The sequence below is a fragment of the Diadema setosum genome, chromosome 6, assembly GCF_964275005.1.
Source record: "Diadema setosum chromosome 6, eeDiaSeto1, whole genome shotgun sequence".
Classification (NCBI taxonomy): domain Eukaryota; kingdom Metazoa; phylum Echinodermata; class Echinoidea; order Diadematoida; family Diadematidae; genus Diadema; species Diadema setosum.
The window spans coordinates 41,263,587-41,284,761 of record NC_092690.1 but is presented as its reverse complement, the minus strand read 5'-3'; the positions used below and the strand labels follow the sequence as shown (position 1 = coordinate 41,284,761).

Here is a 21,175-nt window from a genome sequence, read left to right as displayed (position 1 = left end):
GTACTTTAGCACCCTGTTTTATTCTGAATGTTGCTGTTTCTTGTCATGTAAAATTATGTACAGATGGAGCAATGAGGCGTACTGTATTTCAAAGGATGAAAAAAAAATGTTTCCAGTAAGAGATTTTGTATGTTGCCTGTAAGGTGAAATTCACAGCAATTCTTTGAGTAGTTCACCATTCTGTTTGTGTCAGTAAGACCGTCAGTCTGGTATATATCAGTGTCATCATAAAGAGATCATCATAAAGAGATAATCATGCAGCGCTAAATCTTGCTATTACAAGCAAATTCAGGCAGTATGTTTGGTATGAAGTTTTCTCCTGTGATTTCAGTGGTCAGTTAGCTGTTACTGTGAAAAATTGTTGGCATGCTATGTATCACTGCAAAATGAATTCACACAAAAATGCTTGAATATTCCCATGGAGTTAATTTTATTTCAACCTGGACTATGTTTTCAATGTGCTAATAATTCCAGACAGCATTATAGTTTGTCCGTTGACATTCACTGTTCCATGTTGGGACAGTCTCACTTCTTTCTTTTTATTTTATTTAATTAGCTTTGTCATGATGTGTAATTATTTTAATTTGTTGTACATAAAATGCTAAAATGTTATTTCTTTCTAGCAAAGTATACCCTTGCAGACTCTTGTTGCCAAAAAGAGGATGAGTTATATTGTAGCATAATTATGTGTGTGTATGTTTGTGTATGTGGAAATCAAGCCTGTATTTGATTTTGTGTTTGTGACGACAGCAGTCTATGGAGTGTACAGAATGGAGTAAAATAGATGTCCTGTATGACACGTGGAGGAAGTACTACAGGGGGTGGGGCGAGATGAGAACCACTGGGAATGGATTGATTAAGTTCTATGGGTGGTGCGGGGGTAGATATCTAAATTGGTTTATGTGGTAGAATCTTGTGAGGCCTTGGTTGATGTACAGGTAATCGATTGAAGAATTATGTAATCATGATCCATACAAAATCATTTAATTGATACTGGTAGCACATCGCACAGTTCTACCTAATGTCGGTTGCTTCGAGGTCATCAACAAAACAGTAAGAAATACATTTGTACACATGACGTGATACACAGACTCATTTTACAGGTTGGTTATCCTTTAATCTTAATGTGTAAGGAGTAGACCAGGGCTGGTTTCCTAAAGTTGATTATAATTATTCTCTGTTGCAATGATTGCTGTTACTGTGGCAACAACTTTAGTATAACTGATTGGTTGTTTTCTGGCTGTTGCTGTTGTGACTGTAACTATTGCAGCTTTGTGCAATTACAAATTCTCCATGACAACTTCCCCAGTTTGGTTTTAAATCCTGGGAATTCTATCATCTGACCAGCAGGAGTTGGCACTAGATGTGCCAATGCCGACACTCCTGCACAAGCCATATGATTTCCTGGCATTGTGAACTTTGACACCAGGTGCACAGTGTGGTTTCATACAACAAATAACCCCCAGAATGAAGAGGAAATGGAAGACTAGTGTCTTTGAAGAAATTGGAAAAGAGAATGCAAGGCTCTTTTATTGCTTTATGTATTCAGACGTGTAAACCGCTGTGAAATAATTGTGCTTGAGTATTTTCTGCCCCAGCCTCTGTTTGAGTTGAGCTATTTAATATGCATCGGTGTCCAGAGCTGCATATTCAAAAGATATTTTGTATTATCTTGTTTTCTTTCTTTCTTGAGGCATTCTTGCCTTGAAAAGTGAAAAAATTAAAGTTTTCATTGTGTTTGTCTTCAGTAAGGAGTGTCTAAAAATCTGTGTTTTTATTTGACTACTGTCTGCTAATTGAAGAGAGTTTTCAGAGACCTCACTTGGATGTTGTGTTTTGAAGAGTGTTGCGGTGATTCCTGGATAAATAACAGTAACATAATATCCAGTGTCCCCATGTGTGAGTTGTTGATCCAGGAATTGATATCAACTTCTATGTCATATGGATAGAAAGAAAATCATCCCATGGTAAAAGTTGTCTCTGTTCCTGGTTGACGCTCCAACAAATGCAGTATGGATCGGCATTGCAACCTCACAGTCTTGCCTCTGGGACATTGATATACCAATATCATGATGTTATTGTATTGATGATATTATATTGATATTACCAGCTCAGATCTAATCTGACGAGTGTAGGACAAAGAACACAAATTATGCATTTCGCTCAAAATTATTTTTATTTTGGCTTTTAAAACATGGTCAAGTCAACAACAAGAAACAAATAATGACAAAGACATTCCCGTATATCATCTTGGGACATCTTCATATTCCTACTTTTTTTTTTCTTTTTTACATTAATTATTTGGTACTAATGACAAACATTCTCTGCATATTCATGTCTTATCAAACAAGTCAAAATCTGTGGATGGCATTTTAATGCTCTCAGCTACCTAATACTGAAAGCCACGTCCCGCTCAGATAACAACACCTACAGTCATACAATCATTATCAGCTACAAATCATTAGGGAGGGGTTTACACAACAAACACTGTGAGTGAATTTTGTCTTTCTTGAGGGAATGTTGGCAGTCTGGGATTGTTTATTGGCCTTCCAAGAAGACATCCACCCTATCACCTGTCGGGAATCTCATCAATATCTTTACAACCAGTCAAAAATTGAAACATTGTTTCCAAACAGTGAACGGGAAAACCCAAATGGTACGCAGAAAGGTCAGTTATTACATTGTATTCCTGGTGGTATAATATCATTCTCTAACATGGAAAGCAAAGTTTTGATTACTCCAAACCCTACTACGTGTAATACATAAACACTTCCAATAATCATATATACACAAATAAATAACGGGTACATTGGCGTGGAATCCTTTTCAAAAAGAATAAAGCGACCTTACAGTGCACTTTGAATTGCAGACAGTAAGAAATCTTTAATGAAACAAAAAACAAAATTGACTGTAACACTAATCAGCCAAATGGCAACCTCCCCCTCCCGCACCCCCCCCCCCCGAAAAAAAAAACACAAAAAAACAAAAACAAAAAACAGATTGTCTCTTCTTCATCCAAAGCCTTGGTCAGTCATGTGACAACTTTGTATGATTACGCTGTTTCTCTCTTTCTTCAGTCCCACATGTATTAATGCCAGTAAGCTGATCGTATCCCTTCTACAATGTACATCCTAACCAACCGTCATTGTTAACGTAAAGATAGAAACGTCCTTGTTTTGGAAAAGTGTTCAGAGACCTCTTTTAGCAAATACATTGAGAAATGTAAAAGTTACTAGCTGTGCATAACACTATTAATTTCACACTTTTTGACCTTCCTTTTCAAAAGATATAATTTTGGTGCAATGGCTGTGTATAAAGCTGACAGAAAAAAGAAAAAAGAAAAAAAAGTGCACAATTCTCTTCTGTCTTCACAAATTCTTGTGTACAAAGAAAATACTTCTGCCAAAAAATGGATAAACAGATTAAACATACACAGAAACAATTCTTTTTCTGTTTTCTCCCTATTATATCTAAGATATGTTTCTGTGGATATACTTTGCTATCTGTATGGATGCTTAACTTTAAAATGTGTCAACACATCTGCATTAAACAAGTAAAAAATCATACTTGTAGCCTGAAAGACCACACAATCCAATACCCAGTGTGCCTACTAAAATTGTTGAAGCAACTATTCATTTGAAAGTCAGCATTCTCTTTACTTTGTTTCCAGACCCTTTAACTTTCAGGTCATCTACTAACCTGACAGTCACAATGGAAAATAGCAAAACATTTCACCATCAGATAGAGGGCTCCCTCCATAATCATAAATCACTGTTTTTCCTTTCATGGCAACCAAATGTATGCTTTCATGTCTATATTTTCCCCTTTTCCATATTAACCTTCAAAATTTCAAAGAGACTCAATACAGATGAACAGCTGGAAATTTAAAATGCAGTAGACATAGTGAACACATTTACACAAAGGATTCAAATCGCATACTAATGTAAAAAGAAGAAAAAAAAAGTACAACTCTGGTTTATCACAACAACATGGAACAATGCATCTCAATATAACATGTAATCCGTACAATTTTGGCTCAGATATAACAATACAGTGCATTCGGTATATATGACAGATTGCAGCGAGCAAGGCACATAGAATCAACATCTTTCAGGTGGTGCTTTTAGGAGGTTAAAAACTAGACATTTTAGCAATGAGATCTGAACTTCAACATTTGTAAACTGAGAGCTAAAAATTGTTGATGCTGTTTAGCCTCATCAGGAGTAATGCCCTTTCGCTATCAAATAACTTTTCACTTTTTGCATTGCCTTGCCAAGAACGTATACCATGACTTTAATGGTGTACATTTTCTAGTTGGTGCATAAGATAATGAGCAATTTCAAAAGCTAAATTCAAGTTGTAAAATATAAATGGAATGCCATCTCGACGGTAGCAAATACAATAAGAGCATTCATAAATGGCTGCATTATACCCCTTTGGTTTTTGTGAATCAAAAACAGCAACAAAAATTTCCTGCATACATCATAATTATACTTCTTGACTTCACATAAATGCCGTATATACCCCAATGTTTTTGTGAGTGAAATAAAAAATAAACAGCTACAAACATCTGTATGCACCATATATATTGTGCTCTGATTAATATGCACAAAATTAACAGCATAACAAAATACTGACTCCTGTTAAATGCAACATACACCGTCCCCATGGTGAGAAAATACAGACCTTGCTTCTTTTATTGGAACAATATTACTTTCTCATTCTTTCACTATGGTTCTTGATGGTGAGTTTAACCATTCTTGAAATAGCCCTACACAGCCCGATTCATAAATAATCATGCTCACAATCTATGCAACGTACAGTGTGTGGATATTATTGATGACTCTCATAATACTACCCGATTGCATTATACTTCTAAAACAGGCAATGAAGGATAGTCACACTGGGTATGTTGCCCCAAATTGACAAATTGCCCTTCACCAATGTAAATAAAGACTGATTATTCAGTGTTTGAATAATAGGCATGATAAGTAATCATGGGCATACATACCACGGTGGGGTTTGAACCCATAACCTTCTGATTGCTAGACAGGCGTCATATCCACTATACCTGTAATTATATACCACTAGCCATCACTGGCTATTGAGCAGAAGCTTGGTAGTCTAGTGGGTATGACACCTATGTAACAATTAGGAGGTTGTGGATCCAACTCCCACCAGAGTTTGTATGGCTCAAGATTTTGATCATGGCAACTACTAAAAGCACTGAATAATCAGTGTTTATTTACATCAATGAAGGGTAAATTTGTCAACCAGTTGTAATAAAACCTTGATACAAGAATCATTAATTTGATCACATTACATTACATACATCAGGAGTAAGAAATGAACAAGAATTCAGTTTCTCATTTGCTGGGTTGAAGTGATACTATATCAATTAACAAAGAACAGTAAGTTTGAACTTCCCTGCTAAAAACCTAATACTGGTACTTTTAATAATAACAAGCGTAATCAACCTATCAAATACCACATCACAGTTGTAATGATCACAGCCCTAGATATTCCTGACAATGTAATCAATAATTAAAGGAATTCTTTTTAACCAAAGCTCTTGATGACTACCCCTCCCCCTCCCCCATTATACCTAAATATATCATGAGTCACAGAAGGAACATAGCCTAGATGACACCAGTATGACAGAAACATGCACAAAAACATGACATTGCAACATTTACACTTAAACTTCAACATTTATGTAAACTTTTCATCCAAACTACATTGTAGCTCCATGGAAGATTGTGGCACACAGAAAACTTTTAATCTATCAGCTGTCGTCCTGTTCATATATTCACTGATAGTCACATTAATAGTCATGTGGCACTTAGAATAGCCACTGGGTCCAGACACACCTAGCAACAGCTGCCAGATCCAGGCACATCCGGCAATGGCCTTCAGGTCCAGACACACCTAGTGACAGTCTTCAGATCCAGACACACCTAGTGACAGTCTTCAGATCCAGACACACCTAGCAACAGTCTTCAGATCCAGACACACCTAGCAACAGCCTTCAGATCCTGACACCCCGACACAGTCACTGGACGGAGACACATCTGTATGATACCAAAGCTCCTTAATGGCCTAGAGTGGGGAACTCGTTCTCCAGGACGATGTACGTACGGCAAGTTGGACACGTCTTCTGTTTGGAGAACCAGTGCATGATGCACTGCAACAAAAATTCAACACAAAAAGAAAACTTTAGAAATGATCTCAACTAATGTTGGATCAAAAATTTGTCTCTCCAGTAGTTTCGGCAACCTATGAAATACTAAAAATTTTCTTCTTACTATCATATCTGATACCATTTGATATGAGTGTACTTATAGTTGGTAATAAGCAATTGCTTTGAATAAAAATGTTGATGACTGGTCACCAACAAGGGAACGTCTGCCCTGAAAACGATTACGATAGTCTGAACTAGAAATGTCGCTATGGCGACTGGTATGCCTCCGCCATAATGCATGATTCTCTTAATAGGTCTATAGTACATGTGGACAATGTGTGATTACATTTTAACAAAACTGGCAAAATATCAAAATGACATGTTTGTCACAAAAGTGTTGAATGTTCACCTTCCTTGACATAGGTTTAATTGGACGAATAGGAGAGCACGTATTTGGGGATTGAAGGACTTTAACTTGACTTTGACCCTTTCATAAGTTTATGCCTTGAGTAAGTTTCAAGGTATGGAGAAAAAATGCAATTTCTGTATTGAATAGTAAATTATTACCATTTTCATCTGGCCATTGACCCTAAAACTCATAAGAGAATTGCTGTCATGCAGAACATGCATAAATATGTACTAAGTTTCATGATAACTTGAGCCACTTCCGAGATATGGAGGAAGAAGTAAGTTCAGCACTTTCACTTGATCTTTGACCTTTTGACCTTTTTGGCAAAAAACAAAAAACAAAAACAAAAACAAAACTTTCTAGAGAATCACTATCAGGTTAAAAATGCATACACCAAGTTTAAAAAAAAATCCTACTGGCATTGCACAAATATGAGGGAAATAGTAAAATTTTGAAGTGTTGCCCTTGACCTTTGACCCCATGAACCCTAAATTCCCTAGCTAATCACTGCCGGTCAGTACATGCATATATACTATGTTCCATGAAGATACCTTGAACTATTTCCAAGATACAGAGAAAAAAGTTAAATTTCACATTTTTTACTTGACCTTTTGACCTTTGAGCGCATGATCCCAAACTTTCACTAGAGAATCTTGATTGAGTAATACATGTATACCCTAAGTTTCAAGAAAATATCTTCAGGCATGGCATAGATATGGGGGAAATAGTAACATTTTAAGCATTTGACCTTGACCTTTTGACCTTTGACCTTGAGCATGTGCACCCAAAAGTTGATAGGCACAACTTCACCCCCTAATACACATACATGCCAAGTTTCATTAGGATACCTCAAAAGGTTTTGGTAGTTACCCTGTCCACAAAATTCATTACGGACGGACGGAAGGACGGACGGACGGACGGACAGAAGGACGGACGGACGCTACGACGGACGGACGGAAGGACGGACGGACGGACGGACAACCCGAAAACATAATGCCTCCGGCACCACTTCGTGGCGGAGGCATAAAAAAGCCACACCTGCACAAAACTTTTCAGAGTTCATAATCTAAAACTTTCTGATAGCTATGTCAACTAACTTTGTCAGCATGTTCTCACTGACTTCTTCAGACAATCAAACAAAAGCGAATACACATTTAAAAATCAGTCACCGAAAACTTAATTTGAACCAGATCCTCAGTTGATATGCATGCTTGCTTTTAAATGAGAGAGAGAAGAAATAATACAATGACAAGTCTAGGGGCCTATTTCATAAAGAGTTGCGATTGATCTTATGCTCGATTTATTGAGTGTAGCTCCGTGAATCAAGTGTAAGTTTAATATTGAGCGTAAGTCCCATTTCGTAAAGACACTTACGCTTGATTTCAAGAAATACAAAGCATCAAGCATTACTTTCGGTAGATTGAGCGTTACTTGCAATCAATCGCAAACTCACTATGAAATGCAATTTGCAAGGGATTCCTATTTACGCTCAATCTCTATGAAACGGGCCCCAGGTTTCCAAGACTTAAAAATGTTCAAATGCTCAATAAAGAAACAGAGATAGCTGAGCCTTAAAGGGAGTCTAAGTAGTGTACAGAAGAATGAGACTTACTTTTTTGTGAAAGGTGTGGCCACAGGTGAGCTCCAGCAAGTTACCTCCATCCATCTCATCATGACAGATGACACACGGATCCTCCTCCACATCCTCCCCATCTCTTAGCTCCTTCTTCCAGTTGACTCCAGGCTCAGTCTTACTCACCTGCCCCCAGGCAGGCTGGGCGGGGCTGGGGGCTGGCTGGTACTGGGTGGGGCGCCTGGACTGTAGCTGTAGCTCACTGTTTGTCTGGGGTACGGTGGGACGGGCAAGGAGGCCTGTGTTGTAGCTGAGTGGTCCGGTGTTCAGTGTTCTCTGTGGAGGGACAAAGTAGATGTAGGATGGCAACTCTCACAAAGCATCGGCCAGCAGGCAAAGAATTATGGTTAACAGACGGATATCAAAGGCTATCAATGCCTTTTCACAGCATGCAACATCAAACAAATAAAAACTATGACAGCATCAAGAAACACAAATGGACATGCTCCCTTCTCACTAAACTTCTGTCAGGATGTGCATCATATAACAAAGTCCCTAGATCATTGACCTCCGACAAATGACCTTAGATTCAATTACATTACATCAATGACCTCAGATCACTGATATTAGATCAACAGCCTTAGATTCACTTACCTTCAATTACAGACCTTCACTGGTTTTTAATTTTTTTCAAATGTTACGAACTATTACTGCTTATTTACACTTATTCTACATCTGTAGTAATGTTAAATTTGCATGATATCCAGATAACATCATCATATGAGTCAATAGCAAGAGACAAAAAAAAAAAAAAGGAAAAAAATGTCTGTTTTCACATGACTCCAATAGGCCTAAATGAGAATAATGCCTCCTGTGACACTTTGTGGCTGAGGCATAAAAATGGTAAAAGTCTAATACTCCTGCACCTTTAACATTTCACACATGCTTGTATTACCTACGAATGTAGCAAACTTGGGGGAGGGGGCAGCTTTGATGGGTGGGGGGGGGGGGGGGGGCATGGCATCTATTTGTATATCTTATCACACTGTCAAAAATACCTGTCAAGGATATAGAAAATCTGACCATCATTTAATAAAAAAAAAAGATCAAAATGTAAAAATGGCCCAAATTCGGTACCAGCCCTTGAAAGTACATTTTCTAATGTATTTTGTCAGAGTATTTCTGGTTTTCATAGAATACAAAGTATTGTCCCACATCTAAAACTGGGTTCTCACCTGAGATGCAGTATTAGCCGAGTCCCGATGTCTCTTACGAACAAGGTCAGTGACTTGCACCATGATGTCATCCACAGACAGACCAGAGAGGGAGCCCTTGTTTGCCGTTCTCACTTCTTTTAGAAAGTTAGTCAGCTGGACCCTGTAACATGGAGGTGGGTGTAACATTAATCGGTATGGATGGGGACGTGGGGTATATTTTTCATTCTCCTTCAGTTGGGATTAACAATAGCAGCTCTATCCTTGTCTACATTCTTTGAGATACTTCTATATTTCTATGCTGTACCTGTATTTTTTCTTATCTTATTAGTTGGTTTTAACATTGCCTTGACATAAGGTAGGTAAACTGTTAATAAAATGCATGACCATGAATCTTTTATTTACATCACATTGAAATTGAAGTAAGGCAAAGGCATACACCTGTACTTTACAGACCCCCCCCCTCCCCCCCCAAAAAAAAAAAATGTGAAGAGTTACTTCAATACAATCATAATATCTTTATTCAATCTATTTGAACTGATAATCTTCAGCTTCATTTCTGTATTTCTTTCTGTTTTAGAAGCTGACTGTGAGTGATGAGTGAGAGTGAGTCTAGCGAGCTTAAAACCAACAATTCTAGTGAGTGAATGAACAGAATTAAAGAGATACTCACTTGTTGTAAGTGGGAAACTTTGTGCTGAGTCTGAGCATGATGCGTTCAAAGCTATTCTTTGGTTTCACTGCCGGCTGCTGCTGCTGCTGTGGTGTTATGGAGGGTGTAGTCCCAGTGGCCCCCCAGGGCTGTGTCTGGGATTCTAGCGCTCTCTGCTTGGCCTGGAGGTTAGCGTAGCCCTGGGCCTGAGCCTTCACCGCAAAGGAGTGCTGTGGTTGATTGCCCCCATTGCTTCCAGCCACGAGTGGTGGGTATGCAGTGCCTGACTCCACTGACCCCTGAGCCTGGGCCAGGGCTTGGGCTTTGCGCTTGGCATCAGACACAGTGAGGGGCTGGGAGGGTGCAGGTATGAAGTCAACTGCAGCGACACCTGCTGTGTGACACATGACATACAACTGTATCATATGAAGAAATTCTCTTTTCACTCACATTCCCAACACCTTAATTTGCACATTTGGTTAACCCTAACTAGGCCCGGCTATTTAGGTAGATGATACAGCCCAGGGGGCCTGCCAGGCCCCCCTCCAGATCTCGGCCGTCGACCGCGTGATCACAACGAAAATTGGCACACACATTGCCTATGATGTAATCGAAAGTACCATATCGCTTATGCTAAATTATGTTAATTTATGCATAATGATGCATGAAATCAGACAATTTGATATAAATCACTAAATAAAGCTCAAAACAGGCACATTTTTTGTGTAAATATTCTTTTTAGTGTCCTTAGCACATGTAAGAGAAAAAAATTATGCCATCAGAAAAATTTAAGTATTTTTTGTTTTTTTTATTTCTTATGTATTTCTTTATTTTTTTACTTTGTTTTTCATTTTTTTCGATGAAATTTGTCCGCGACATTGTTCCAAACAAGAAAATATGTTATAAATTGATTTTAATCAATACAACCCCATTATAATCATGCTTTTATGAAATTGGCCTGTGAGCACAGTTTGCATTGAAATTATACATGAATTCACGTTTTTGAGCAATTTTTGGTCTGAGATGCACGTACATATTTATGCGCAACTTCAGAACCGCGCCCGGGTATCGCACATTTGGTGTCAAAAGATGCGGGAGACTCGATACAAAAAAGTCACGAAACATCGCGGCGATAGCTTTTTGCGATAGTGATACATCCCACGGAACGTTGAGTGGGGGGGGGGGGGGGGCCTCAGAGGCCCCCCGGCCTAGTTAGGGTTAAGAGATAAAACATCGTTATGACAGACTGTCTCCAATGAGAATGAGATTTTTATCTTCAAATGCATGACAACATTGATGATCATTTTAACCTTTCTAGTTCCGCAATGAAAGACAATTTGAGCAAATTTGTTTCTCCTTGATCGAGACAGGCAAACTTGGGAGCGGGAGAAAAAAACTGATGCTTATAGTACAATAACTATCTAACCACTGCCATTCAAATTCCTCATGTCAACTCATCATTGACAAAAGGTTTGTACAGAAGACAAAAAACCACTCATTGAGTATATTGAAGTCTATTCAATGCAATGATTATCAATACAAAGAAGCCTGTGCTTCTTCCTCCTTATTTTAAATCTTTGTCATAATCTTAAATGTTTTACATTATGCAAGCACAGCATATGTATGTCACATATGCTGATCTGTGTATTTTCAAATATTTTCATGTTGTTTTAATTATGTTTTTGACATAAGTTGTGGAAATAGTGAAGTAAGGTGAAACAATAGCCTGCTCCTTCAATGACCTTGGTATCTTATAACATTGTTGGAACTACATCATAACCCCTGAGCACATTATTTTGTGACATGAAGAGTTAGGGTTTATTGGCAATTAATTCTGCAATGGAAAAAAAAAAAATATTCTCTCCCAAATGCCCTCATTAGGCAACAGAACATGATACTGTATAGGCTGTTATTTTCACGTACAGACATTTTCGCGAATGAGGAGGTCATAGACATTTTCGCAAACTGACTCCGACGCTAAATGCGCTATTACCTTAGTGCATGGAGACATTTTCGCGTGTTGTTAAATTCCTGATGCACTGAGATTTGCAAAATTCGTGAAAATTAAACCCCATGCGAAAATAACAGCTTATACAGTATTTTTAGATACATGTCACATACAGCAATGATTTGATATCCGATATCTGATATCACCATCTAGTGTCATCATCAGACATAGATGCATAATTTCTGTTTCTCATGATATATTCCCTGTGCCAGCCAATGACAGAATTCAAATCCCCCATCATCTATTTCTACTGGCCTTAGTGACAGTAGAAAATAAAGAGACATCTCCTTCAAAAAATACCAGAGCTGAGCTGATGGTCATTTCATATTTGTGGGATAAAGAATCTCAGAACAGCTTCCACCCCAAGGCCAATCCTACCACAAGACTCTCATCTTCTTACCAGGATTCGCACTGGCACCATCCATCAGCATTCTGCCTTGGTTGTCATAGTTACGCTCTGCTCTGAATGGAGCATCCAGCCAGGAGCCTGTGGCAGCTTGTGACATACGATAGACTTGTGGTAACATCTGACTGGGTAATGGAGCGCCACTGGGCATCTTTTGCTAGGGAAGGGAGATCAATGTTACGTAATGAATGAGTTAACTCTTTTTGATTTCATACCTATGTGTGTCATACAAGATAACATACAATATCTTGCTCAAAAAGTGCTCCCTTTGAGACTTAAAGAAAACAATATTCAGGCTCAACATTCTGTACAAGTCACTCTATTAGACATCTGCTGATTAGTCAAGGAGAAAGACTAAAAACATTCTTTAACCATAAACATCAAATGCCTGTATCTTTCCTTCATCAATGGAAGCATGTCTGATGGAGAACATTGTTGGAAAACTTCCAAGACAGTGAGCTAATTCCACATCACAATGCGGACATCACTATGTATTGCATGGGTCAGTCAATAATCAATCAGTGATTGGTCAGCTCATTCTACATCCGATGCAGTTAAAACTGTATATTGCCTCAGTCAGTCAAATATCAGTCAGTGATAGATAAATATGATCATGTGATAGTGAACCAATTGTACTATTCTCCCTTGGGAGAACATGCTAACATGTTAACACAATGAAATTTTTGAGTGTGTACTGTGGTATACACTGTGTATGACAGATCCTGAAGCTCTATACACTCGTATGTTTACGTTTTGCTGGCTGCAGGCTTGTTGGTGATGTTGTAAAAAAGTTAATGGAAAATTCAAGCACTAAATAAATCTCAAAAACTACTGTGACTAACCCACATAATGTGTCAGATGATGACTTCACCATCAATGATATACAGAGGTCTTGACACCCTAGTGACAATTGACCCTTACCTCTTGGAGACCCTCAGGCTTGTAAACGAAGGGTATTTCCACCGGTGTGAGGGAGTCCAGAGTAGCACCTTCTCCAATCATCCTAACCTGCTCCTGAAACTTAATCTGTAGGATTAAAGACAGAGTTGGGCGTGGCTTCTTCAAATCAAGTTTGGTGTTAGAGAAACCTCTTAAAGGGATGATACAGTATTGGTGGAGATGAGAATTGGGCTTTTAACTTTTTGCGAAATACCAAGAAAACACTTATGAAATAGTACAGAGCATACCATTTTAAGAGGAATTCAAAGTTTATTTGATGAAAATTGGGTTTGGAATGACCGAAATATCCAAAAACAAAGTAAAACAAAGCGATCGTAAAGAAGTGTGGGTCCCACACTCATTAGAATCGCTCTGTTTTGGATATTTCAGCTATTTCAAAACCAATTTTCATCAAATAAATGTTGAATTCCTCATGGAATTAATGATCTTTCATATTTCATAAGAGGTTTCTCATTATCTCACAAAAAATGTTAGAAACCTGAAATTAGGTCTCAACCAAAACTATACGATCCCTTTAACCCTTTGTATGCTTGAGTAATGATTGGTACTCAGAGCCCTATAACACTCTGTCAAAAAATTCCTGGCACAAAAAGTATTCAATAAACTGTACTCTTTGAGGTTTCCATCTAGAACTCGACAACATTACAATGACTAGCTGCAGATTAGACACCTGTACATTAATATAGATTCTCATCATTTAATGCTCACTATTGTAAGTAACAGTGTCAACTATTTAACTAATATCTCTACAGCCACACTTTGTAATAGAACATTTTCATCTGTTGCTCCAAAACTGTGGAATTAACTACCCCAAACAACCAGCAATACATCATCATCTTCAAGAAACATCTAAAAACTCACTTGTTTCATTAATGATCACATTTTAAAGTACATTTGAACATATTTGTTAATGGAAAATATGTTATATTTTATATTGTTATTATTATCAATATAACAATAATAATAATAATAATCATCATGATAATAATAATAAAAATAATAATGACAATTATAATTATCATTATATTATAATTATCATAATATTATAATTATCATTATTATTATAAGTATTATTATTACCTCTGCCAAGGGAAAGGGATAGGTTATGCTTTCGTTACTGTTGGTTTGTTGGTTGGTTGGTTCGTTTGTTTGTTTGTCCGTGTGCAAAATATCTCAAAAAGTAGTTTATAAGGGCATTTTACCGGTTTTTTATTTTTTTATATGTTGTTCTTTTAATTCTAAAAGACCCAGCGGTGCAAAAAGAATCAAAATTTCATTACGATTAAGTCCGTAATTTAATGTTAAAAATTGAACTTTTTAGGTGAGTATTATGCTAATGAGCTGACGAGCCCGGATGTTATGATGTCACAGGTGCCCTCACTATTACTGATTACAAGTGCTTGCATACGCGTGCGTTGATTCGTATCGAGTAGCAGACGACGTTTAGGCCTAATTTAGCTAGCAGGCGACGCTTGTGTACTGTTCTATCCATGTAGATATCTCAAATTTCACTAAACCAAATCGCACCAAAATTACAGGATATACTTCATAGCATATTTCAAAGTATTCTCTTATATTTGAACGAAATCAGTAATCGAGAAGTATCAATATTGACGCCGACTTTCAAGTCGTCACTCAAAAAAAAATCACTCTTCGCGAGAGATCTTGGCGAACGCAAGATGCACAATCTAGAACTGAAGTTAGCCGACTAGTACTGTGCGAACGGGGAATTTACGCGAGAACTAAACTCAAAAGTGTAATGATTTTTGCGACTTGTGTGATATAGGAACTACATTTTTCATTCAACTTACCACAAATAATTTGTAAATCTATTTATTGCCCCCGATTACTTGAAAGATTTGTCTTATGATATTAAATGGCTAACTTCAGTCTGTGCGTGCGCAGCAGATAGACACTCTAGGTAGGGCCTGGCCGCAATCACTCATGTTAGTCGTAGAGCAGATTATTTTTAGCGACGCCGACAGGAAAGTCGACATTTACACTTACGCTTCCCGACATGTGATTTGTTTCCAATCAATGTGAGCTGTTGGATATGAATCATAAAGTACTTCCTGTGAGTTTGGTGCCATTTGGCAAGGTGAATTTTGAGATATCTACATGGATACGGAAGTACGCTAGCACTATACCTACACCAGCGCTGGGATCGCGAAGCGGCGACACTGTGTTAGAATCTACGTGGTCAGGCCACTCTTCCGAGATATGGGTCCTAGTAGGCCTACTGAAACAAACTGTTAGATCTAACATTAGTCCTTGGTGTAAAGAACACCACTATGAGATTTACTCGACTACAAAACATCGGAAATCCATAAAGCAGATACCTTACCTGAAAAAATCAGCACAGGAACAACAGTGCCTGCAGGACAAGGGTCCAGATCTAGATCTGGGGTCTGGACTTTCGTCTGGACTTTCTTCAAGTTCTGGCAGCAGGGTATGTAACGTTACGCTGTGCCTTAGCGCTGTGCACATAGAGCCTACAGCTGCAATGTCGACGGTGAGTGTGTGTAGGGCCTACTCATCAAAACTTGGACTGCCACGTAGAACCTACTCCTTGACTGCTCAGTAGTCCTAGTCCTAGTTCTAGTATTTCAGAGTCTATGTGTACTGGGTACCGTTTTCATCTCACTAAGCGTAAATCGTGCGTGCCGTTGAAGAGAGTCTATAGTACTACATTTGGATTTTCGAGATTCACTCAGTTAGCCCTCATCTACGTTAGATAGTTAGAACTGGCGAACCATCGCTCAGCTCGATCATGATCATCAATGCGTAATGTTACTTACACACGGTCTTCTATGGGCAGCACGTTCGGATAACGATGCCAATTTCATTTTGCATATCTGGAATTTCCCCACAAGTTTTATCTAAATAAAAAGCTGTTGAAGAGCTTGCTTTTAAAGATTAATAGATATTGTTTAACATATTTATTATAGCTCCATATTGCAATTATACTAAATAACAGCTTTTGGAGTGCTTCGCGTGAGATTTCATCAGTAAATTGGCATTATGTAGTTCGTCTTGCTAATGTCGGAGTTGTGCATAAAGAGCACCTGTGACGTAGGCCAAATTGCGTGGATCGTTCCATGGGTTGCTCGTTTTCATTTTTTTCAAAAAATCATTACAGGCTTATCCTGGGTTTTACAATCCTCTCTTTCCGGTAGTAGGCATCAAAAAATGTAGATTAGAATTATCAGACAATTAGAAAATGTCAGTACAGTTTTCTTTTAAGGGGATGGCTAGTAACTGATCAGCGGGAATCAGTGGGAATGCTGGAGGATGATTGTTCCAATCCTTGTGGGATTCATTTAAGAGTACATTATATATCTACTGTTGTGTGAAAATTATTTGCTTCAGAACGGTCTCATATTCAAGTAATGTGCAGATTAATGCCCCGTCACTGACCAGGCACGCTAACCTGGAAACATTAAACTGCACATTACTTGAATATAAGACCATTCTGAAGCAAACAATTTTCACACAACAATAGATATATAATGTACTCTTAACCCTAAAAGGGCCGGGGGGGGGGGCGGAATCCGCCCCCCCCCCTCGACGTTTCGCGCTATAATTCTGTAACGCGAGAAGGCCTCATCGCGAGGCTTCTTGACTTTCTTCGTTCAAGTCTCGCGCAACTTTTGAGACCAAATTTGCAACGTCCGCGCATACTTTTGTGAAGCCACGCCCATTTTTGTAACGGAATGTCGCTCCAAAACGGGCACAATTTTGTGATTTTGTGTACATTTCCTATGGAAAACAGTGCTCTGTCATGAAAGGCATAAAAACCTGATTATTTTTACAATTAATCACTTTCATTGATTAATTTTGTGCTAATTATGGTAGAAAAGTGGTCAGTGACAATTTCCAATGAAAAAACAAAGAAAACACAAAAGTTGAAAAACAAAGAAATACATAAGAAATTCTGAAAACAATAAAATACATAAGAATTGAAATGAGTTTTGGAAGTTTTTGTGATGTACAATTGTTGAATATGCTAAAACAGATTTACAGATCAAAAATTAGACTCTCAATGCTTTTAATTAAGCTAAAATATCACCTTGAGCTTAATTTGCATAATTAATTAATTAAAATTAGAAATTGATTGTTTCAAAAAATCTTATAACACAATCTTGTAGATTATGACGCGGGTCTCACGCATGCAAAATTTCATCGCGATCGCACCACCGATGGCCGAGATCTCGGGGGGGGGGGGGGGGGGGGGGGGAGGGGGGGGCGCGGAATCCCCCCCCCGGTCTGAGCATAGCCAAAAAAGCCCGGCCCCTTTAGGGTTAAATGAATCCCACAAGGATTGGAACAATCATCCTCCAGCATTCCCACTGATTCCCACTACAGATTGGGATGAAACTTGCAGGAAAGGTTGAGAATGACACAAGTAACAATTAACTTTTGGTAGTGATCCGAGAATTTTGGGGGAATTTATGAAGGATTTTTGATATTTTGGCAGGTAGGGTCAATGAACTCGGGAGTTCAGGCTGCGCGTATTGACGTTTGCATGCGCACACTCTGCTAGGGCGAGGCGCGCCGTGCAGCTAAGGGTTTATGACGTAACAAAGGCTTCTATACTGGGAAATTGGACGACTTTCAGCACACAATGCTATAAGTACGTATGGATGAAAATCACTGATATCTCTATGGAAGAACAAGATCAGTGGTGGAAATGAGCGGCATGCTTGGTGGAGGTCTGCACTCTCAGAGTGCTTTTCTAGTTATTATTATTATCATTATTATTATTATTATTATTGTTGTTATTTTTATTATTGTTATTATCATTATTATTATTATCATTTCTTATCATTATCATTATTGTTGTTGTTATTTCTATTATTATTATTATTATTATTATTATTATTATTATTATTATTATTATTATTATTATTATTATTATTATTATTATTATTATCATTATTATTATTATTATTAACATTATTATAATCATTGTCATTATTATGGTTATTATAATCATTATTACTATCATCATCATTATTATCATCATCATCATCATCATCATTATCAAAGTAGAGGTAAAGAGTAATTTCTTACCCTGGCTTCCTCCAGTCTGTTGAGGTTCGTAGCATAGGCATCATCCCACATGCTCCTCATAGGTCTCACATGAACCTCCATGGATGGGTTGCTAGGATACAAGAACATATGATAGACATGACAGTCAAGCAGTCATGAATATAACAGAGTACAAATACTCTAGTCACATCATAGAGAGTTATGACATCACAGTGACTTAGAACACTTGGAGAATGTAAATTTCATTTAAGGTCACCAACGTCATTTTATCCCTTGCATATATCCTGGATCCTGATCAAAAACAAAATTATCACCAAATATTAATCCCCTGTCCATTTTACCACAGAGGACCTCTCCTGATCATTTCATATTTAGATGACTTCTTAGAGATAATAAGCAATAAAAGGGACAAAGACATTTTTTTCTTTTTTTGTTATTATCTGAAGAGATTGGCTCAGGCTGGTATACAATCATTTTCACTGACTGAAAGCAACTACATCAATCAATGCATCATCATCACCACCACCATCATCACCATCCCAATAACCATCATCACCACCACCATTATCACCATCCCAATAACCATCATCATCAACATCAACATCATCTCAGATCTATAACCATCACCAATACCATCATTACACTCATTATCATTATAACCCTCTTCTCAACTCTTCTAGAATCACTGCAGAACTCATCTACCATTTAACCCTAAAAAGACTGGGCTATTTTGGTAGCTCGAAAGACTGGGGGGGGGGGCCTGAAGGGCCCCCCCTTAAGATCTCGGCCGTGGATCGCGCGATCGCCGCGGAAATTTGCACAATGGTAGTGTGCGAGGTAATCTACAAGTTCGTATATTTGAATTTTCCAAAATAGTCTTCTTTTATTTTATTTTGATTAATTATGCTAATTTATGCGAGAAATCAGACTTTTTTATCTAAATCAGTAAATAAAGCTCCAAAAGTGCTCATTTTTGGTCTAGATATTCTTTGTAGCATTCTTAGCAAATGTACCTGAAAAAAAATTCGGTATCAAAATTAATTTCTTATTTATTTCATTGTTTTATGAATTTCTTATGTATTTCTATGTTTTTTCGACCTTTTGTTTTTGTTGTTTTTTTCAGCAAAATTTGTGGCAGACCCTTTTTGAAGCATAACACTACTAAAACAAATTGATTTTAGCCATTGAGAGTAAAAATAAGCATATTTATATGAACCATGTGATAAAACTCATACGTATTGACTTTGTACACAAAATCACATTTTTGAGCCATTTTCGGTCTCACGTGCATGTACAAAAAGTTATGTAACTTCAGAACCGTACCCCCGGGCGTCACAAATTTGGTGTCAAAATGTGCGGGAAACTCGAAAGAAAAAAGTCATAGAGCATCGCGGCGAGAGCATTGCGTGTTGCTGAGTAATCGCGCGAAATGTCGAGGGGGGGGCCTTTTAGGCCCCCCCCCCCAGTCTTTTTAGGGTTAAGCATATCATTCTCTTCTCATTTAAACACGGTGAAATTGGGTGGAGTTATGAGACACTACTACAGTCACCTGACACTGGTACTGTCACCTGCCACCAGTACAGTCATGTGACACTACTACAGTCACATGACACTGGTACAGTCATGTTACATGACACCACAGTATGGACACTCTCGCTTACTTCTCGACAATGTCATTGATGGTTTCCAGCTCCTGTTCTGCTTCAGTGCAGGCATCCACTAGGTGCTTCAAGTCCCTTTCCTGCATGATCTGCAAATATTGGATCTGTGAGGGCAAAAAAGAACAGAAAGACAATATGGGGTGTCAGAGTAAAGCTTACAAGGCGTGGTCAGACTGGCAAAAGATAGAGAAGATTAAGTTTGCGATCTATACAATCTCGAAGTTTTGCCAGGGTGCCTGCAAACTTCCCGCGAAACTTCTTGCAAAACTTCTCGCAAAATTTCCCGTCCATCTACGAATATTTCCCTCCCCCCATCAAACTTCTCGATTTGTTTGTGGGCGGTGTCTACAAAGCGCATGACCAGTCATGTACGGATGTGAATTGCTACATCACAATCACTAGCCATCGGACAGCACGCTCTTTCTTCGCGGTGTTAAACGTCTCGATCTTTTGCCAGTCTGACCGAGCCTTATATGTGCTGTTAGCACTCTCCACACTTATTCTTGTCACTCTTCCATCAGGATCCTGGTCTATTTTGTTTCATAAATGATAACAAAACCTGTAAAATAAATGTTTGAGATGACAAATCTTTTTCCCTCATGAGGCTTCCTTGACCAAAACTGGCTTCTCGAGCACAAGATAGTACATCAGGGCCCCGTTTTATCAAAAGATAAAATCGATTTTAAATTTCCTTACCACACAGTCTGCCATAGACTTACAGTTGAAATCAACTTTATAATCAATTTTAACTCTTCATAAAACAGGGCCCAGAGTTAGATACAGGAATTACAATAGTGTGCTGTACGAGTTGTTAGATACATGTATTTCAACAAGTGACATTGTAATCCTCAGACAGTTTAGACTAGAACATTTACATCAAAGAGTGTATTGACGGTATTGATGGCACTGACAAAGGAAACCCCAAACAAAAACATGACATGTTTAACCCTTTAGTCAGGTATAATGAATTATTTGTGATTCGAATTTGGCAGAATCAAAGAGATAAACTACTGTAAAACATGATATATTCGCGGCACGAAATTTTCGCGAATTGGAGCC

General features: G+C 38.1%; 1 protein-coding gene across 1 annotated transcript in view; it reads right to left on the bottom strand.

Annotated features, from left to right (window-relative positions):
• Nucleotides 1–2,157: 2,157 nt before the first annotated feature.
• Nucleotides 2,158–21,175, bottom strand: part of LOC140229808 (uncharacterized) — an 84,509-nt gene continuing 65,491 nt past the window's right edge. The window contains exons 31-38 of the mRNA XM_072310041.1: nucleotides 20,117–20,220; nucleotides 18,477–18,567; nucleotides 13,365–13,469; nucleotides 12,438–12,600; nucleotides 10,051–10,420; nucleotides 9,399–9,540; nucleotides 8,203–8,499; nucleotides 2,158–6,184 (exon numbers count right to left, since the gene is read on the bottom strand). Of these exons, the coding sequence (XP_072166142.1) occupies nucleotides 6,092–6,184; nucleotides 8,203–8,499; nucleotides 9,399–9,540; nucleotides 10,051–10,420; nucleotides 12,438–12,600; nucleotides 13,365–13,469; nucleotides 18,477–18,567; nucleotides 20,117–20,220 (1,365 nt within the window). The 3' untranslated portion in view covers nucleotides 2,158–6,091. The remainder of the gene's footprint in view (nucleotides 6,185–8,202; nucleotides 8,500–9,398; nucleotides 9,541–10,050; nucleotides 10,421–12,437; nucleotides 12,601–13,364; nucleotides 13,470–18,476; nucleotides 18,568–20,116; nucleotides 20,221–21,175) is intronic.